General features: G+C 60.1%; 1 protein-coding gene across 6 annotated transcripts in view; it reads left to right on the forward strand.

The window, feature by feature from the left end:
* Ralgds (ral guanine nucleotide dissociation stimulator) overlaps positions 1 to 13,629 on the forward strand; it is a 38,426-nt gene extending 24,797 nt beyond the window's left edge. For 3 of the 6 annotated variants that reach the window (XM_004849021.4, XM_021261799.2, XM_004849018.4), the window contains exons 2-18: positions 2,340 to 2,450; positions 3,327 to 3,520; positions 4,003 to 4,098; positions 4,569 to 4,762; positions 4,949 to 5,355; positions 6,051 to 6,266; positions 6,561 to 6,664; positions 7,014 to 7,098; positions 8,288 to 8,356; positions 8,762 to 8,848; positions 9,330 to 9,362; positions 9,601 to 9,722; positions 9,907 to 10,002; positions 10,187 to 10,388; positions 10,546 to 10,788; positions 11,708 to 11,822; positions 12,735 to 13,629. In XM_004849021.4, the coding sequence (XP_004849078.2) occupies positions 2,340 to 2,450; positions 3,327 to 3,520; positions 4,003 to 4,098; positions 4,569 to 4,762; positions 4,949 to 5,355; positions 6,051 to 6,266; positions 6,561 to 6,664; positions 7,014 to 7,098; positions 8,288 to 8,356; positions 8,762 to 8,848; positions 9,330 to 9,362; positions 9,601 to 9,722; positions 9,907 to 10,002; positions 10,187 to 10,388; positions 10,546 to 10,788; positions 11,708 to 11,822; positions 12,735 to 12,910 (2,550 nt within the window). In that variant the 3' untranslated portion in view covers positions 12,911 to 13,629. Of the gene's footprint in view, positions 1 to 2,339; positions 2,451 to 3,326; positions 3,521 to 4,002; positions 4,099 to 4,568; positions 4,763 to 4,948; positions 5,356 to 6,050; positions 6,267 to 6,560; positions 6,665 to 7,013; positions 7,099 to 8,287; positions 8,357 to 8,761; positions 8,849 to 9,329; positions 9,363 to 9,600; positions 9,723 to 9,906; positions 10,003 to 10,186; positions 10,389 to 10,545; positions 10,789 to 11,008; positions 11,681 to 11,707; positions 11,823 to 12,734 lie in introns of those variants that run through there. The other 3 variants (XM_021261801.2, XM_004849020.4, XM_087182977.1) reach the window with 2 other exon arrangements.
* Positions 13,630 to 16,716: the final 3,087 nt, after the last annotated feature.

Raw genomic sequence — 16,716 nt, forward strand, 5'->3', positions numbered from 1 at the left:
CAGCTGGAGGCATCAGGGATCCAGAGCCCTGGCCGTAGCTTCCACAGGAAACGTGATTCGCAGCAGGGAGCTGGACCACAGTGGAGGCCAGGGTGGGCGAAGGTGCCGCTCCAACATGTGCTGGCCTGAGTGCCTTCGGGGGAGACTGCAGAACCAGGGTGTGCCCCCCTGCCACCCATTACTCTGCCTTAGGGGAACCTGGGCATGGCCCGCGCTCCCTTTGTCCACAGCAGGGGACACAGCATCCTGCTGGCCTGATCCTGAGTGCACTGATCAGGTGACGCTGCCCACCCAGGCCCCATCTCTTCTCCCTGTCCTAGGGGCTCTGGGCTGTGCCCCAGGGACAGTGAGGACTGCGGATCCCTGCTCTCCAGGGCCCCAGGGACACAGCCACCTTCTATCTGCTGAGCCAAGTGTGTTCAGAGGCACAGCTAGCTGTCCGTGGGTCCCAGGACCCTGGGGACACCATGTGCTCAGACATGGGAAGGGTAGGGTCCTCCCCCAGGACCCAGCCAGCTATGAGGCTTTCCTTCCTCTTAAGAGCCCAGAGTGGCTGCCTGGACGCCTGCCCTCAGGGAAGGCATTTTCTCTGCATCAGCTGTTTACTGGGCCACCCTGCTCCTCCCCCTCAGAGTCCGGCCTGTGGACTGTCCCAGGGGCCTGGCCTCCCGCGTGGGCTGTCTGCTCCTGGGCAGCTCGCTCTTCACCAAAGGCGGCCCAGGGTACCCTGAAGGTTCATGATCCCTGTGTCTCCTGCCCCAGAGTGTCCAGGACTGTTGGCAGTTTTCCTTCTCTGTCCCTCAGAGCAGGGGCGGAGCCTTCTGCCCAGGACCACAGCAGCTCTGTGGTCTCGGGGTGACAGGTATCAGGATGCTTGTGTCCAGCATTCCTCTGGCAGCCTGATCCATCAAGCTGAGGGAACCAGAGGGCGGAGCTCAGTCCACAGGGGCCGGGGCAGCAACTCCCCTGTGGCAGGCATCCGGGGCTCTTGGTGCCCACCTGCACCCTCCATGCACACCGGGCTGCAGAAGGGGCCCCTTGGGGGCTCACATGACACCCGAGCAGAGCCCTGGCCCGGCTCCTCCTGTGGTGGCCTGGCCAGTGCTGATGGAGCCCTGCTGGGAGCTGGCACCGTGCTGGGCTTCTGAGGGGTTAAGGTCCAGGGTCCTGCAGCAGAGCGTCCTGCGTGAGACCCCAGCGCTGCTTCAGGGACTGAGTGCTCACATGCCAAGGCCCGGGTGGGCCAGATGTGGCTGGAACCCCTGGGAAAGAAAGGCTCTTCCAGCCAAGCCTGACCTTGTGAGGGCCTCAGGGGGGACAGGATGGTAAGGGCCTGGTCCCCTGGCCTCTGGTCTCCCCCGAGGCAGTTTGCCAGTGGAGACAGCAGTGTGTCTGTGTAGTATTCCTGAGTCCGGAGGGAAGTTCCTTCTCCGCTGGGGAAGGGTGACCTCCCTGAGGTGGCCTGCCTTAGTGGGTATGCCTATGGGTTCTCCGCTAACTTCCAAGAAACAGGGCTGGTGCTCTCTCCAAAGGCAGAGGTTGGGAGCCCAGTGTGATATCCACGGCTTTGTGGCTGGTGCAGAGCCCAGAGCCAGAGGGCAGCCGCAGGTCACAGGAAGTAGACTCCCCGAAGATGTCTCCCAGGCCTCCCAGAGCCCTCTGGGTGGGCAGGAGGCGGGGCCCAGGCTAAGCCAGCACCTCCGCCTGGGTCTTCTGACTCCACACTGTCAGGTTGGGGAGGGGACCCACGCCCCAGCACTGGCAGGGCTGTTACAGCTGGGACGGAGAGAGCTGCGAAGCCCGGGGTGGCCATGGCGACGCAGCCCCCGGGTCAGCCTGTACAGTGAGGGAGCCTCCATCTCCTAAAACAAGGCCCTTTCCTTCCTGTCCTGGGGCCTCAGGAGCAACCAGGTGACCTCTTCCTGTCCCGGGCAGGGCCCAAGGGGGCTCTGTGGAACCCCAGCACTGCCACCATCCACATCCGCCTCTCACGTGGGGAGGAACAGTGCGCCGGGAACCCCTCTGTTGCCTAAGCAGGCGCAGGGGCACGAATGAGCAGAAGGGAAGGAAGTGGCCTCGGATGTGGCGGTCCGGGGTGACCTGCACGTGCCCCAGCCTTGTGATGCTGACTCCAGGCCTGCCCGGGCCGGCCGGGGGCCCGGGCTGGACAGAGGGGGTGAGGGTGAGGAGGTGGCAGATGGGAAGCCGGGGCCGTGCTGGGCGGCCACCCTCTGTCCTGAGGCTCTCGTTCACCCCGCTGGAGGTCTGTGCAGCTGCCTGCCCTGGGGAACAGACAGCCCCTGACACCCTGGCCCGGCTGCCGGCCGCTGTCTTTGCAGAGCTCCACACAGGAGATCGGCGAGGAGCTGATCAACGGGGTCATCTACTCCATCTCCCTGCGCAAGGTGCAGCTGCAGCACGGAGCCAGCAAGGGCCAGCGCTGGCTTGGGGTGAGTGCGGCCCAGGGCTGGCCTGCTTGAGGGCCCCACCCCCCATCCGAGAGGACTCTGGGCCTAGGGTGCCACCCACAGCTGGCCAGGAGTGAAGGCCATGCTGACCTGCCGCCTGTGTACAAGGGAGGACACTGTGTCCCCTTAGGTCACAGCTGTTTCGGGTGCACTACACGTTTCCCGGGTTCATTTCCATTTCCGGGTGCCCCATGCAGCCGTTGACTGATGGTCCTGCCACCCTGTCTTCCAGCCTTACCCACGGTCATGTTTAGTCGGACTGTTCTTCATCTCCAGCTCCGTGATATTCTAGAAGGGAGGCCGGATGGCACGGCTGTTGGGCCCCTCCTGCTGTTAGGCACAGTCCTATCTGTGACCATTTCAGCTGTGCCACAGAAACCTTTGGTGTGTCCTAATGGGCAGTCCCTCCACCAGGATAAGCCTCTGTTTTCTCATCTCTGGAATGGGGTGTTTTGTTGGGAATCCCTCGGATAGTGCTGTTAGTTGTCCGAGATACTGTCAGAGACCTTCTCTTTACAACTTTGGGGAATGAACCAGGATCTGGCACATGCTAGGCAAGCACCGTACCACTGAGCTATTCTCTCATCCCTTGTTAGTTTAATTTGAGACAGGTCTTGCCACATTGCCCAGGCTGACCTTGAACTCGTGATCCTCCTGCCTCAGCCTCCCAAGTAGTTGGGGCTACATGCGTGTCCCTGCGAGAGACCCTTCTTCTTCTGGAGATACCTAGTGTCCCAACTCTGCCCCCGAGCCCCTGAGGGCTTGGGGGTACAGTCTGAGCTGCAGCTCCACTCTCCTGGAGCTGGGCGGTGCTGACCCTGACTGTCTCCCCTGCACCCCCACTGTCCCCACCCGCAGTGTGAGAATGAGTCGGCCCTGAACCTCTATGAAACCTGTAAGGTGCGGACTGTGAAGGCAGGCACGCTGGAGAAGCTGGTGGAGCACCTGGTGCCCGCCTTCCAGGGCAGCGACCTCTCCTACGTCACCATCTTCTTGTGCACCTACAGAGCCTTCACCACCACCCAGCAGGTGCTGGACCTGCTCTTCAAAAGGTGCTCACCCACCTCTAAGCCCAGGGGGTGGGACTCGCCACTTCCTGGCCAGCCTGGGAATGCCTCGCACGACTCTGAGCCCCAGTTTGCTCTGTGGAAACTGGAATGCTCAGAGGACACCCCCTTCAGACGGTATCGTGGGGACCAAGCAGAAAGAGCCTGGAAGTGCTTGGGCCTCACTTACCTGAGGCCTCGGGAAAGGCAGTTTCCTTCCCCATCTGAGAAGGGGTCCCAGATGGCATCTGGGGCGTCTCTCTCTGGTTCTAGCCATTGCCAGAACCCTGAGGGTGGACGGTGGAGGTGTCTGGGCCCTGCTGCCCTGCTGAGATACCTGGGAAGGAGCTGGTTGTGCAGTAGGAAGCACCAGCTGTACAGACGTGCTTCCAGGCAGCATATAATACAGTGAAGAGGCCAGGGAGACCCCTGCTGTCCTGGGCCCCTTTCCGAGGGTGTCACCCAGTAACACTAGACATCATAAGCAGGTATGGTAGATGTGACGTCCTCACGGCCTCCTCTAGATATGGCTGCATCCTCCCCTACTCCAGCGAGGACGGCGGGCCTCAGGACCAACTCAAAAAGTGAGTGGGCTTTGGCTTCAGGGGGAGGCCTCCTGTCTCTGGCAGAGGGACCTGTGGCTCCCTCGGAGGCCGAGGTCTGGGGCTTTGCCTGCAGGAGGAGGAGAAGAGTGATGGGTGGGGTTCAGGCACGGGGAGCAGAAGGGAGGCTTTGGCTCCAAGCTGGGCCCTGCGAGAGTCTGTCACAGCCAGGCGCGCACACTGCGGGGAGCAACCTGCTCAGCTGGGTGCCAGGGGCTTGGTGACTGCAGGGCAGTTTCACCCTTCAGAAGTGTCCCTGAGAAGACCAGGCCCACGGGTCTCCCAGGGAACAAAGCCCTGCGGCTTGCAGGTCCCCAGGAACTGGCCCGGGGTGGGGGGGCCCTAGCCAGCCCGGTGACCCCAGGCTCCCTGCCTGGATGGGGAGCACAGGAGCCCAGCCCCCCGGGAGGGGAGGCCTGGGCCCTGACTGCTGCCTGCCTTCCCGCCCTCAGTGCCATCTCCTCCATCCTGGGCACCTGGCTGGACCAGTATTCAGAGGACTTCTGCCAGCCTCCAGACTTCCCCTGCCTCAAGCAGCTGGTGGCTTATGTGCAGCTCAACATGCCTGGCTCAGACCTGCAGCGCCGTGCGCATCTTCTGCTGGCTCAGCTGGAGAACTTGGAGCCCAGCGAGGCCGCACCTGAGGGTGAGGAGGCTTGGGGTGTGGACCCAGAGGACAGGAGGAGGGGTCTGCGTTGGGCCCGCTGGGCGGGGCTCCTGGCTGGCACTGGGCTGGGCACGAGGGGCCGGGGCTGCAGTATGGACCGAGAGGTCCTGTGGCGGGGTTGGGCTCGGGGCAAGGCTGTCATGTGGAGCACCTTCCCTCCCGCAGCTCTGGCACCAGCTCCAGTGCTAGCCCTGAAACCAGCCGTGGAGCTGGAGCCGGCTCCAGTCCCAGTTCTGACGTCCACTCCAATAGCAGCACCAGTATCGGGTCCACAGCTGGAGCCAGCATTGGCTTCTGAGCTCGAGGCAGCTCCTGCACCTGCTCTGGAGCGAGAGCCCACGCCGGAGCCGGAGCCAGAGCCGGAGTCGGAGCCGGAACCAGAGCCGGAGCTGGAGCTGGAGCCTGCTCTGTCACGAACTCCAGAGCTGCAGCGGGCCCTGGGCCCCAGGCTGCCCACCGAGCCACCCTGGCTTCCACCCGTGACCTCAGAGAACGGACTGGCCCAGGAGCAGCCTCACATCCTGACGTTCCCTCCTGACCTGGTGGCGGAGCAGTTCACGCTGATGGATTCGGTGAGCAGCCGGGCCCCTCAGGACGGCACTTCTTCCTTCAGGCACCTGACGTCCACACCTGCTGCTCCCTGCCCCAGAGCCTGTGCTCCTGTCCCAGTCCCAGCTCCACCATCACACCCTGTGCAGCCAGGGCAAGTTTCTGAGCCTCGAGGCCTCGACTGCCCCAGGACAGTAGACTCGGGTCTGTCCCTGCCTCCCTCGGGAGTGACCAGGAGGATTCCAGGAGCAGGGCAGACCGGCTGGTGGGAAGAGTGCTCACCTCAGCATCCAGACCCCCACCGTCCGCCTGGGGCCCTCACCAGCCTCAGCATGTGGTGGGCACCCAACTGCTTGAGTCCACAGTAGACGCCCCGCCCGGCCGTGAGCACAGTGACTGGCACGAGAACATGCACCCTGCCCTGAAGAGGGGGCAGAAGGCGCCCCCTGTCTGTGCACGTGTGAGCTGCGTTCCGCACTTGGACAGACATCGGGCAGGGGAGACGCTGCTCTCCACGCTGCCATCGTTGCCCCAGGTCGCTCCTGTGCAGTGTCCTCAGTGGTTCTCAGTGTGCATGTCCTCAGCACACGCCCAGAGAGCCCACAAGGCCCCAGCCACGTCCTCAGCTTCCGGGGCTTCGGCCCAGCCGCTGGGATGCAGTCCAGGCCCCGGGGACTGTGAGCTGTGGCTGGGCTGGTGACACTGATCCTCTCCCCAGGAGCTGTTCAAGAAGGTGGTGCCCTACCACTGCCTGGGCTCCATCTGGTCCCAGCGGGACAAGAAGGGCAAGGAGCACCTGGCACCCACCATCCGTGCCACCGTTGCCCAGTTCAACAACGTGGCCAACTGTGTCATCACTACCTGCCTGGGGGACCGGAGCATGAAGGCCCCGGACAGGGCCCGGGTGGTGGAGCACTGGATCGAGGTGGCCAGGGTATGCTGCAGAGGGCCCGGGAGCCCCCCTTGCTACTCTCCAGTGTGGTCCGAGGTCGGAGCCCCTGCAGAGACCCCAAGCTCCTCCTCCCCAGGGCCACACTGGCCTTGACACGCGGGTCCCAGTGGGGCTCAGCCCCTGCTGATGCCGGTTCCCTGGGTTGCGCTGGAACCCTGCTCTCTTGCTCTGGGCCCCACTCCTGCCCTTCAGGGGCTCCGCAGGCCGGGGCGGGGCCGGGCAGGACCAGGCGGGACCAGGCGAGCTTCGGCACAGCTCAGAGCCCTCCTCCCCCAGGAGTGCCGCGCCCTGAAGAACTTCTCCTCCCTGTACGCCATCCTCTCTGCTCTGCAGAGCAATGCCATCCACCGCCTGAAGAAGACATGGGAAGACGTCTCCAGGTGGGTCCCCCCACCCCACAGTGGGCCCCAGGCCACGAACCCCAAGGCGGGGCGGCTGGTAGGGACTGGAGCTAGGCCTCCCTGAGCCAGGCAGCAGATCCACCTCAGCACCCAACTTCCCTGTCTGTCTGACACGTCATGAGACCACGCATGGGATTTTCAAGCTTCTAGCAGGAATGGGGCTGGGGTCCCCACTGCACCGCCAGCATGGAGGGTCCCCTCCCAGGCCACAGAGCCTCTTTGCAAACCGCCCAGGCAGGGAGTGTGGAGTCTGCATTGTGAAGGAGCCTGGGTTTGTGCTGCCCTCTCCTGCCCTTCCTGACAGGCACCCTCTCTGTCGTTCCTACAGGGACAGCATCCGGATATTCCAGAAGCTCTCTGAGATTTTCTCTGATGAGAACAATTACTCACTGAGTAGAGAGCTGCTCATCAAGGCAAGAGGGGCCTAAGGGAGTGTGGCATGGGGGGCACTAGTTCCTGCCTAAAGATTCTTCACAAAATTCCAGTCCTGACCTCCCTGGAGGAAAGGAAGGGGGATCTCTTTGGCCCCTGAGCAGATGGGGCAGTTTGGGGTGCTGGGGACCCCCACCCCCTGCATGTAGTGAGAGCAGCCGGTTGTTCCAGGAGGGTGGATTCACAGGTACCTGGCTTCCTGATAGGGCTTAGCAACCTCCAGACTTGCTGGGTGGAGGGAAGGGGGTGCAGCGCCCCCCCCCCACCCACTCATGGAGCCCCCACAAAGCCAGGGCCTGTTTCCCCTTCTGCGTGCATTGCGCTTCCCAGGGGAGAGGCTCCTTGGGATGGGAACTTCAGAGGGCCCAGAGGCCAGTGGGCCACCCTTGGGCCCAGACGTCCAGACCCAGGAGCCAGAAGTGGGTGCACCACGGAGCTCTGCCCTCTGCCTGCAGGGGCTACCAGGGGCCTCAGTGCCATGGCCAGTGCCCAGCAGGCTCAGAGGCCTCATGGACAGATGAACTTCCCAGAAGCGTTCACATGACAGGAAGCAAAGTTACCCTGCTCCTGCCCCTGCCCCTGGCATGCTGGGCAGTCAGGTGGCCCAGGGGAGCTCCTGGTCCTGAGTGGACGGGGGCAGAGTCCAGTGCGGGGGAGCATGCCAAGGGGCTCCGAGGAGGTGGGAAGCCTCTGGATCAGCCGAGGGCCCCCTTGGGCACACCTTGTCCCTCCCCCTGAGGCTCTGCTTGACTGGGGATCCTGGCACAGCCCATTCAAAGGCTGCTGAGGCTGAAGGTCTGTCCTCCTTGTCCCTGGGCAAATTGCAACCTTCTCTGGGCCTCAGTTTCCTCAGGTGCCAGATAGAGGAGTGAGCACCCTGGGTGCTGATGTCATACAGGACGTGAGGTCCACGGGGGGCTATGCAGGCCGGGCTGGCCAGGCCGGGGCAGGACATTGCCCACAGCAGAAATGTGGCCCTGAGGCCTCTGCCTGCCGGGCAGGGGGAGCCTGGTTCCCACTGCAAGGAGCCCAGGCGTCGGCCCAGCTATCCCACCAGAGTGATCCAGAATCTGCGCCCAGGGGGGCTGTAGAAGCCTGGGCATCAGCCCACACAGCCACAAGGAGGGAGGGAGCACAGCCTCCCTGACACGCCCCTGTCGCCCCTGGCAGGAGGGCACCTCCAAGTTTGCCACCCTGGAGATGAACCCCAGGAGAGCTCACAGGCGGCCAAAGGAGGCGGTGAGTGCCCACCCCGGGCCCAGGGAGGGACGGAGGGTGCTGGCAGCAGAGAGGAGGGGCTCCCCCAGCCCTGGGTCCCTGTCGTCCCGCTGCCTGAGCAGCCCCATTAGATGGGGCCATGTGCTGACCAGCTGGCACTGTGGGGGTCGAGACGCAGCCACCAGAGCCAGGGCCTGGCACACCCCTTGGGGGAGGGGTGCGGGCCAGGGCCACCTCACTGTGGGGAGTCTGCCGAATGCAGATTCCCTGGGAGGTCACCAGAGGCAGTGAGGGGGTCCCGGAGTCTAGGAGGGGAGCCCAGGACGGGTGGCTGAGCTCCCCGGGCAGCAGAGCGGGAGGCCAGAGTGCGAAGCCTGGGCTGCAGGGTCCCTGGGCCTCACTTCCCGCCTCTGCGGGGTCCTGCAGGGCGTCATCCAGGGCACTGTCCCCTACCTGGGCACTTTCCTCACCGACCTGGTGATGCTGGACACCGCCATGAAAGACTATCTCTATGTGAGTGAGCCGGGTCCGGGCCGCGGGGGGAGGCCCGGGAGGAGAGGGCCTCTGGCTGGCCCTGGGCCTTCCGCACTGGTGGGAGCCTTGTGGCTGGCCCCGTGCACCGGGCACCACGCCGTCCTACCCCAGGGACCCCAGAGCTCCCTGACCTTAGAGCTGCAGCAGGGTTTGGCCAAGCTGGGCACCGTCGGCCTCAAGGGGTGGCTGGGCCTGGACGGTGGGGCTGGACCCTCCAAGGCCAGGAGGCTCTGGGTGGCCAACCGAGGCCATCCCACCTGTCCTCAGAGAGCGCAGGCAGGGCAAACAGGCTGGAGAGCCTCTGCCCCCGGGTCCCCTTGTCCTGGCATCCACAGCCTATCCTAGTCTCCATCTGGGTGCACCCTGCCCCCTGGTGGGCGCTCCTGGTGGTGCGGCCTGAGGCGGGAGGCCCCCATGGTGGAGGGGCAGCTTTTCTCACAGACTGCTGTCTGCCTCCTAGGGGAGACTGATCAACTTCGAGAAGCGGAGGAAGGTGAGCGGCTGCTGCCATCACAGGAGGGGCTCTGCCTGGGAGGACACCTGGCTCCATGCCCCCCCGCTGATTTATGGGGAGGTTTGGTTGATGGGGACCCAGGACAGCTTCCTGGGCTTAGCAGTTTGGAGTTTGGACCAGGCTCATGTCGCATGGGCCCAGAGCACAGACCCAGAGGCTGGCGCCCGCCCGCAGCCCCACCCAGGCTCCTCATGTCCCGCCCTCCCCTCTGCTGCAGGAATTCGAAGTGATCGCGCAGATCAAGCTACTGCAGTCGGCCTGCAACAATTACAGCATCGCGCCCGAGGAGCACTTTGGGGCGTGGTTCCGGGCCCTGGAGCGGCTCGGAGAGGCTGAGAGGTGAGGCAGGGCCTGAACTGGGCACAGGGCGGCTGTCCCGGCTCCAGAGCACCCGCGGCCTGGGCCACCGTCAGGGTCAGGCCTCTTGCCTGGTTTTGGCAGTGGCACCTGGGCTCCAACTGTTGGTTGGGCCCTGGGGGGACACATGTGGCCCCTACCAGCCTCATGCCAGCCCTGCCCGTAGCTACAGCCTATCATGCGAGCTGGAGCCCCCGTCTGAGTCGGCCAGCAACACCCTCAAGTCCAGGAAGAGCACAGCCATTGTGAAGCGCTGGAGCGAGTGAGTGCCTGGCCGGGCAGGCAGGGATCAGAATGCTTCAGGGCTGAGTGCGGGCTCGGGAGCCTCCCAGGCTGACAGTCCTGGCGCCTGGCCTAGCACCCAGCCTGGAGCACAGGAAGCCGTGGGGATAGCGTGGCTCGAGGCCTTGGGGAGGCCCCTCACACCCGCCCGCCCTTCCGTCCAGCCGCCAGGTGCCCAGCACCGAGCTCAGTACCAGCGGCAGCTCCCACTCCAAGTCCTGTGACCAGCTCAGGTGCGGCCCCTACCTCAGCAGCGGGGACATCGCCGATGCGCTCAGTGTGCACTCAGCCGGCTCCTCCAGCTCTGACGTGGAGGAGATCAACATGAGCTTTGTCCCAGAGTCCCCGGACGGCCAGGAAAAGAAGGTGACTGGCCACCCAGCCTCCCCTCCCCTCCTCCCAGTGTCCACACAAGGGCCCAGGAAGCCTGGCTCCTGAACGGGGCTTCCAGAGCCCTCAGAGCCAGCTGCCAGCCCGGGCCCTGCAGGCTCCCAACTTCCGCTGACGTCTCCGTCCCCTACAGTTCTGGGAGTCGGCCTCCCAGTCCTCCCCGGAAACCTCCGGCATCAGCTCGGCCTCCAGCAGCACGTCCTCGTCCTCAGCCTCCACCACGCCCGTGGCCACCACGCGCACCCACAAGCGCTCTGTCTCAGGGGTCTGCAGCTACAGCTCCTCACTGCCGCTCTACAACCAGCAGGTGGGCGACTGCTGCATCATCCGCGTCAGCCTGGACGTGGACAACGGCAACATGTACAAGAGCATCCTGGTGAGCAGGCGGCCACTGACCGCTCAGCTGAGTACCACCCTGCCCTCCTAGAGGGGCCCTGGTCGGGATGGATGGACAGGAAGGAGGGAGACAGGGGTGGCACTTGGGGGGCACATACTGCCCAGCCCCCGGGAGGGCAGGGGCTGGGAGGTCAAGGTCAGCAGGGCAGGAAAGTGTTGAGAGCCCGGGCTGCAGGCTAAGGACCTTGGCTTTCTCACAGAGGGACACCAGGCGTGGGGCGCGGCAGGAAGGGGCACTGTCAGAGTCCGGGCGCACCGGAGCGTGGAGCCAGCGGGATCTGCTCACGGGGTGTGTGAGGGCACCAGGAGAGGACTCGTGTGCTCCTCCAGGTCTCAGCTTCCCATGAGCCATTTGTAACCACACGTGCACCTCCCCGCCTGCCTCCCTGCCAGCAGCTAGCCTGGCCTTCACTGGCACTCACCCACACGACCTTGTGTCTGGGTCCCACTTCCGCTCTGGCCCTCGGGGTCCAGGCACCCAGGGTTCTGGCTTGTGCCACCCACACTCCCGCAGCCTCCGGGGCAGAGGCCTGGCACCAACAGGGCCACTGGACATCCAGCCAGCTCTTCTTCCCCTGAGGTTGGACCAGAGGCCATGTGATCCCAGCCCCAAGGATCCTGTTGTCCCTGAGGGCCAGCAGCTTACCGAAGAGCCCTGGGAGGAGAGAGCAGGCTGTGTGGGGGAGCGGGGCTAGGAACACTGGGCCTGTTGCTCGCGCGGAGCCCACCTTGGGGCCGGGAGCAGGAGCAGGAGCAGGGGCAGGTGGACTACCCCTGGACGCACCGCTGAGAGGCTGTGCTCGGTGCTGAGGTGGCTCCGCAGGGTCCCTCCAGGGCCACTGCACCCTGGGGAGCCACTCCAGGCCCCGTGCCTGATGGCCTGTCCACGCCCAATCCAGGTGACAAGCCAGGATAAGGCTCCCACGGTCATCCGCAAGGCCATGGACAAACACAACCTGGACGAGGATGAGCCGGAGGACTATGAGCTGGTGCAAGTCATCTCAGACGATCGCAGTGAGTCAGGACAAGGGCTGTGGGACAGGCTTAGCAGCACTCCCAGCACTCCCAGCGCATGACTACCAGAGTCCAAGGTCCTCGGCCTCAGAACGCAAGCCAGCGGTGCAGAGCTGGGCACTACTCGCGGTGACCTGCCCTCATCAGCCCCAGGCGCCCCAGGCCGCCTCTGCCCCAGCAGCTCCTGAGCGTGAACTGGCATTGCAAAGCCAAGAGCGGTGGAGGAGAGAGAGAAAGGGCTTGTTGATGCCAGTGCAGGCCGCTGGCTCCTGAAAGGGGTACTTCAGAGTCAGGACGGCCATGGGCCAAGGGTCACCTGTTAAAACCTGAGGCCCAGGGAGGCTAGGGGACAAGAGTTAGAGTCCATCGCGGGCTGAGAACAGGCCTCTGGCCCACGGAGGGGGTGGGAAAGGGCCAAGGAAGGACTTGGGTGCCGGGAAGCCACGGACTGTGGAGGCCGCCTGAGCCCTGGCCTGGGAGAGGGTGAGGCAGAGCCTGCCTGGCTGGAGTCAGACCCAGTGGGGGCGGGGTGTGGCCGGACAGATGAGCCAGAGCTGGGACATTCTGGAGTCTAACTCTTTCTGACAAGAGCCCGAGGTATTTTTTTGATGGTTTTTTTGTTGGGTTTTTTTGTGGGTTTTTTTGGTATCAGGGATCGAACTCAGGACCGTGCACTTGGGAGGCGGGCAGCGGAACCACTGAGCTAAATCCCCGGCCCAAGAGCCCTAGATTTTTTTTTTTATCAGGGGCCTACACAATCTATCCTCAGGTAGGGTATGGGAGGTGTCCTGGCTTGTCTGCAGCTGGATTGGAGGGACCTCCGGTCTGTTGTGGCCCAGGCCTGTCCTGGGTGCGGGTGTCCTGAGGGGCCCCAGTGAGCATCCCTAACCACTTCCTACCCTCTACCACCAGAGCTGAAGATCCCCGAAAACGCCAACGTGTTCTACGCCATGAACTCTACTGCCAACTACGACTTCATCCTGAAGAGGCGGACCTTCTCCAAGGGCACAAAGGTCAAGCATGGAGCCAGCTCCACCCTCCCTCGCATGAAGCAGAAAGGACTCAAGATTGCCAAGGGCATCTTCTAAGGACATCTCTCCAGGCTCAGCACTTCCAGCCCAGAGTGAGCCAGGCCAAGCAGGGGCCTTCTGCCCACCTGCCAGCCCAGGCCACCTCCATCTCTGGTTTCTGCCGAACCTCTCCTGCAGCCGGGATTGACACCTGCCATCGACAGGCTGACCTGGCCTCGAGGGGCCACTCGCTGCCTTAGGTGCCTTCTGCTCTCTGGAACCAGAGGCCGAGCTCGCTTTGCCAAGGAGGACTCCCAGCGGGCACGGGGCCCAGGCCTGCCCCGGCCACACCCTCACGCTTCCTGACGCCTTCCGGTGCGGGTCACTGCCGCCCGTGCCCTAGGTACCCAGGGCACCGCTCCGACCACTGCAGTTCTCTCCTGCCCACGGGCACCGGGCTGGGACCTGCTCGGGGTCCGGCCCCTCCTCCCACCACTCTAGCCTTCCTCGGGCTACACCAAAGATTCCATCACCGACCGCGCTCTTCACCCAGTGGCGGGGAAGCCTGTGGGTGTCGCGCCTCAGCCGCTGCGAGGGCCATTTGCCACTGTGTCCAGGCTGGACGAGACCACTCGAAACAGGCTTGGGAAGAAGGAGGGCTTCGGGAGGGGGAGGCCAAGTGAATATTTGTATAGAAAGAAAAAAAATGTTTACTGATTGGGGCGGGGCAATATTTATTTGTTGTAAATAGAAAATGCTAGACTTGAATATTATATTAAAACCCTGTTTCTACTACAGCCTGGTCAACCTGTTTTGTTCTTTGATTTCCCGCTGTAACGTAAATAACGGAGACTGTCACATCTCATGCTGAAATAAAAAATCTCTCGGGATTCTGTTTCTGTTACCCAGCGGCAGGAAGGGCCGCACCTTTTCCAGCAGCTCACACACGGACAGAAGGAAGGTCATGTTTGTGTCACTAACCTGGGCGCTGCGCCCAGGTGGGCACCCAGAGCTCCCAAGACAACCTCTGGAACTGAGTCTCCAAGGTTCCATTTGCAACGGAAAACAGCAGAATAAGAAGCTCAGTCCTCCACGGAAGCAACCTTGAAGCTGCTGACCGGGGAAGCTGGCAGTCACCTCTCGGGTCCCTGCGACCTGACCAGACACAGCAGCTGGAACACTTGATGAGGGAGACGCTGCCAAAGCTCGACTGTCAAGCAGATCTCAGCCATGGAGTGGGGGATCCAGGGCCTGCACGCAAGGAGCCCAGCCTGCTCACCCATAGTTGGCAGAGGACCTGCCGTACCCGCCACAGGCCTCCACAGGCACCGAAGCAGTTTCTGAGGGGCGACAGTCTGATTCCCACGGGACCGTACTGTAAGACGCAATGTTCAGTTCTCAAACAGTTAGCGTAGGAAGGAAATATGGCTCACTCACAGGGGTGAAAATATAATGAAGGATTTGGCAGAAAGCAACCCCGAGGAAGCCCAGACGTTAGACTTAGTATTCTGTCAGCAGCAGTAAGAAAATCACATATGACATACAGGACAGAAACAAGGAAATGGTACAGGTTAGGCCTTCTCTCTCAGTAATTACTGTAAATACATAAAGGGGTTAAACTCTTCAACTTAAAGGCAAAGGTTTTCAGGATGTGGTACACATCTGAAATCCCAGCACTCTGGGAGGCTGAGGCAGGAGGATTGCAACTTTTAAGTCCAGCCTGGGCAGTTTAGCAAGACCTTGCCTCAAAAAAATTCTGGGAATGTAGCTCAATGGCTTCATGCCTGCTTAGCAAGTGCAAGGTCCTGAGTTTGATCCCCGGTACAAAATATATATATATATATATTTAAACAAAAGGTCTGGGGATATAACTCAGCATGAAGGCTCTAGGTTCAATCCCCAATGCCAAAAAAGAATTTAAAGAGTTGGATTTAAAAAGAAAAACATGATCTGTGGGATAGTCAAAGAGATTCACTTTGAGTACAAAGATTCACTTTGAATACAGGTACAAAAAATATTACAAAGAAAAAGATTCTATGGAAATAGTATATTTTAATAATGACTTTCATCAGGCAAAGTAGACTACATCAAAAAGGTAGCAAGGGGGGCCGGGGATTTAGCCCAGTGGTTCCATTGCCTGCCTCGCAAGCGCAAGGACCCGAGTTCGATCCCCGGTACCAAAGAAAAAGGTAGCAAGAGACAAGAAAGGCCAGTGTATTTTGGTAGAAGTTTAAATGCTTCAAGAAGACAGAATTGTAAATATGCACACCTAATGATACCCCCATAATACGTGAAGCAAAAATCAACATAGTTGAAATGAATCGTTGGAGACTTCCATACCTCACTTCCAACAATGGACAGGCCAGGTGTGGTAGCACATGCCTACTATGCCAGCACCTGGGAGACAAGCAGGAAGATGGCTACAAGTTCAAGCCGAGCCTGGGCTACATAATGAGTCCAAGCCCACCCTGAACTGCACAGGGAGACCCTGTCTCAACAAAAATAAAAAACCATCCAGTAATGGACAGAAGGTCTATGGGGAAACAGAATGTGAGCAACACTAAACCAATTAGACCCAGGAGATAAATGCAAGAACACTCCAGTCAACACAGAATCCACATCCTTCCCAACTCATGAAACATTCCCCAAGATGGACCATGTGTTAGACCACAAAGATTTAGTTCATTTTGAGATCATATAGGGTATCTTCCCAGCTACACTGGAATGAAACAAGAAATTAACAGCAGAAGGAAGATGAGGATACTCTCAAAGATGGAAATTACACAGTACACTCTGAAACACCTGATGGATAAACAGTCTCAAGGGAAATTAGACACCGTGAGACAGTGGAGACAGGACAACAACATATGGAGAGTTAAGACACTGGAAAGCACTGCTCACAGGGAAATTTATAGCTGTCACTACCTGTGCTTGAAAAGAAAGGTCACACGCCAACAAGCAAACTACACCGTAAGGAACAAAAGAAAAATTCAAACAACAAAACCAGAAGGAAGGAAATAATAGATAGCAGAGACAGAGAATAGAAAAGTAAAGGAGAAAAATCAGTAACCTCCGAAGTTCACTCTTTGAAAAGATCAACGAAACAAAGGTTTAAAAAAGGACTCAAGCTACTAAAATTTGAAATCAAAGTGAAAATATTACTACCAAGTTTGCAGGAAAAAAAAGGTAAGTGAATACTATGCACCTTTGAATTCCAACAACATACAATGATATACAGTATTCAGCCATAAAGGGGAAGAGCACTGATACGTATTACAGGGTGGGCAAATCTTACCAACATTATGTTTCCACCTATGAGAAACATCTCAAGTAGATTTATAGAGACAGGAGAAGGAAAGGATGTTTTGTGTTTAAGGGATAGAATTTCTATATGGGATCATGGAAAAGTTTTAATAGTGGAGATGGTTGCATAACAGTCTGAATGGAATTAGTTGTAAAAAATATAGTTAAATTAGCGTATGTTATTTGCTTTTGGAAAGGGGGGTTGTTCCTTTCTCTATGTTTGTTTGTTTGATAGGCCCCAGGACTTTCCACATGTTAGGCAAGCTCCTTACCACTGAGCTACATCCCCAGCTCTTCTAAAATTCTTTATTTTGAGATAAAGGTCTCTTTAAGTCTTAAGTTGCCACAGCTGGGCTCAAACTTATAGTGCTCCTGCCTCAGCCTCCCAGAGTGCAGGGATTATAGGCACTGCAAGGATGACATGGTGCACCACCATGCCCAGCCTCTAGCCCTTTTTAAAAATTTTATTTTGAAACGAGGTCTGACTGGGTTTCCTAGCTGGCCTCATACTTGCAATTAGCTTGCCTCAGGGTCTCAAGTGGCTGGGATTATAGACATGCGTTCATCTATGTTACATGTAT

Source organism: Heterocephalus glaber, unplaced genomic scaffold (assembly GCF_053883595.1).
Source record: "Heterocephalus glaber isolate CG9 unplaced genomic scaffold, H.glaber_assembly_v1.0 deba00001479, whole genome shotgun sequence".
Classification (NCBI taxonomy): domain Eukaryota; kingdom Metazoa; phylum Chordata; class Mammalia; order Rodentia; family Bathyergidae; genus Heterocephalus; species Heterocephalus glaber.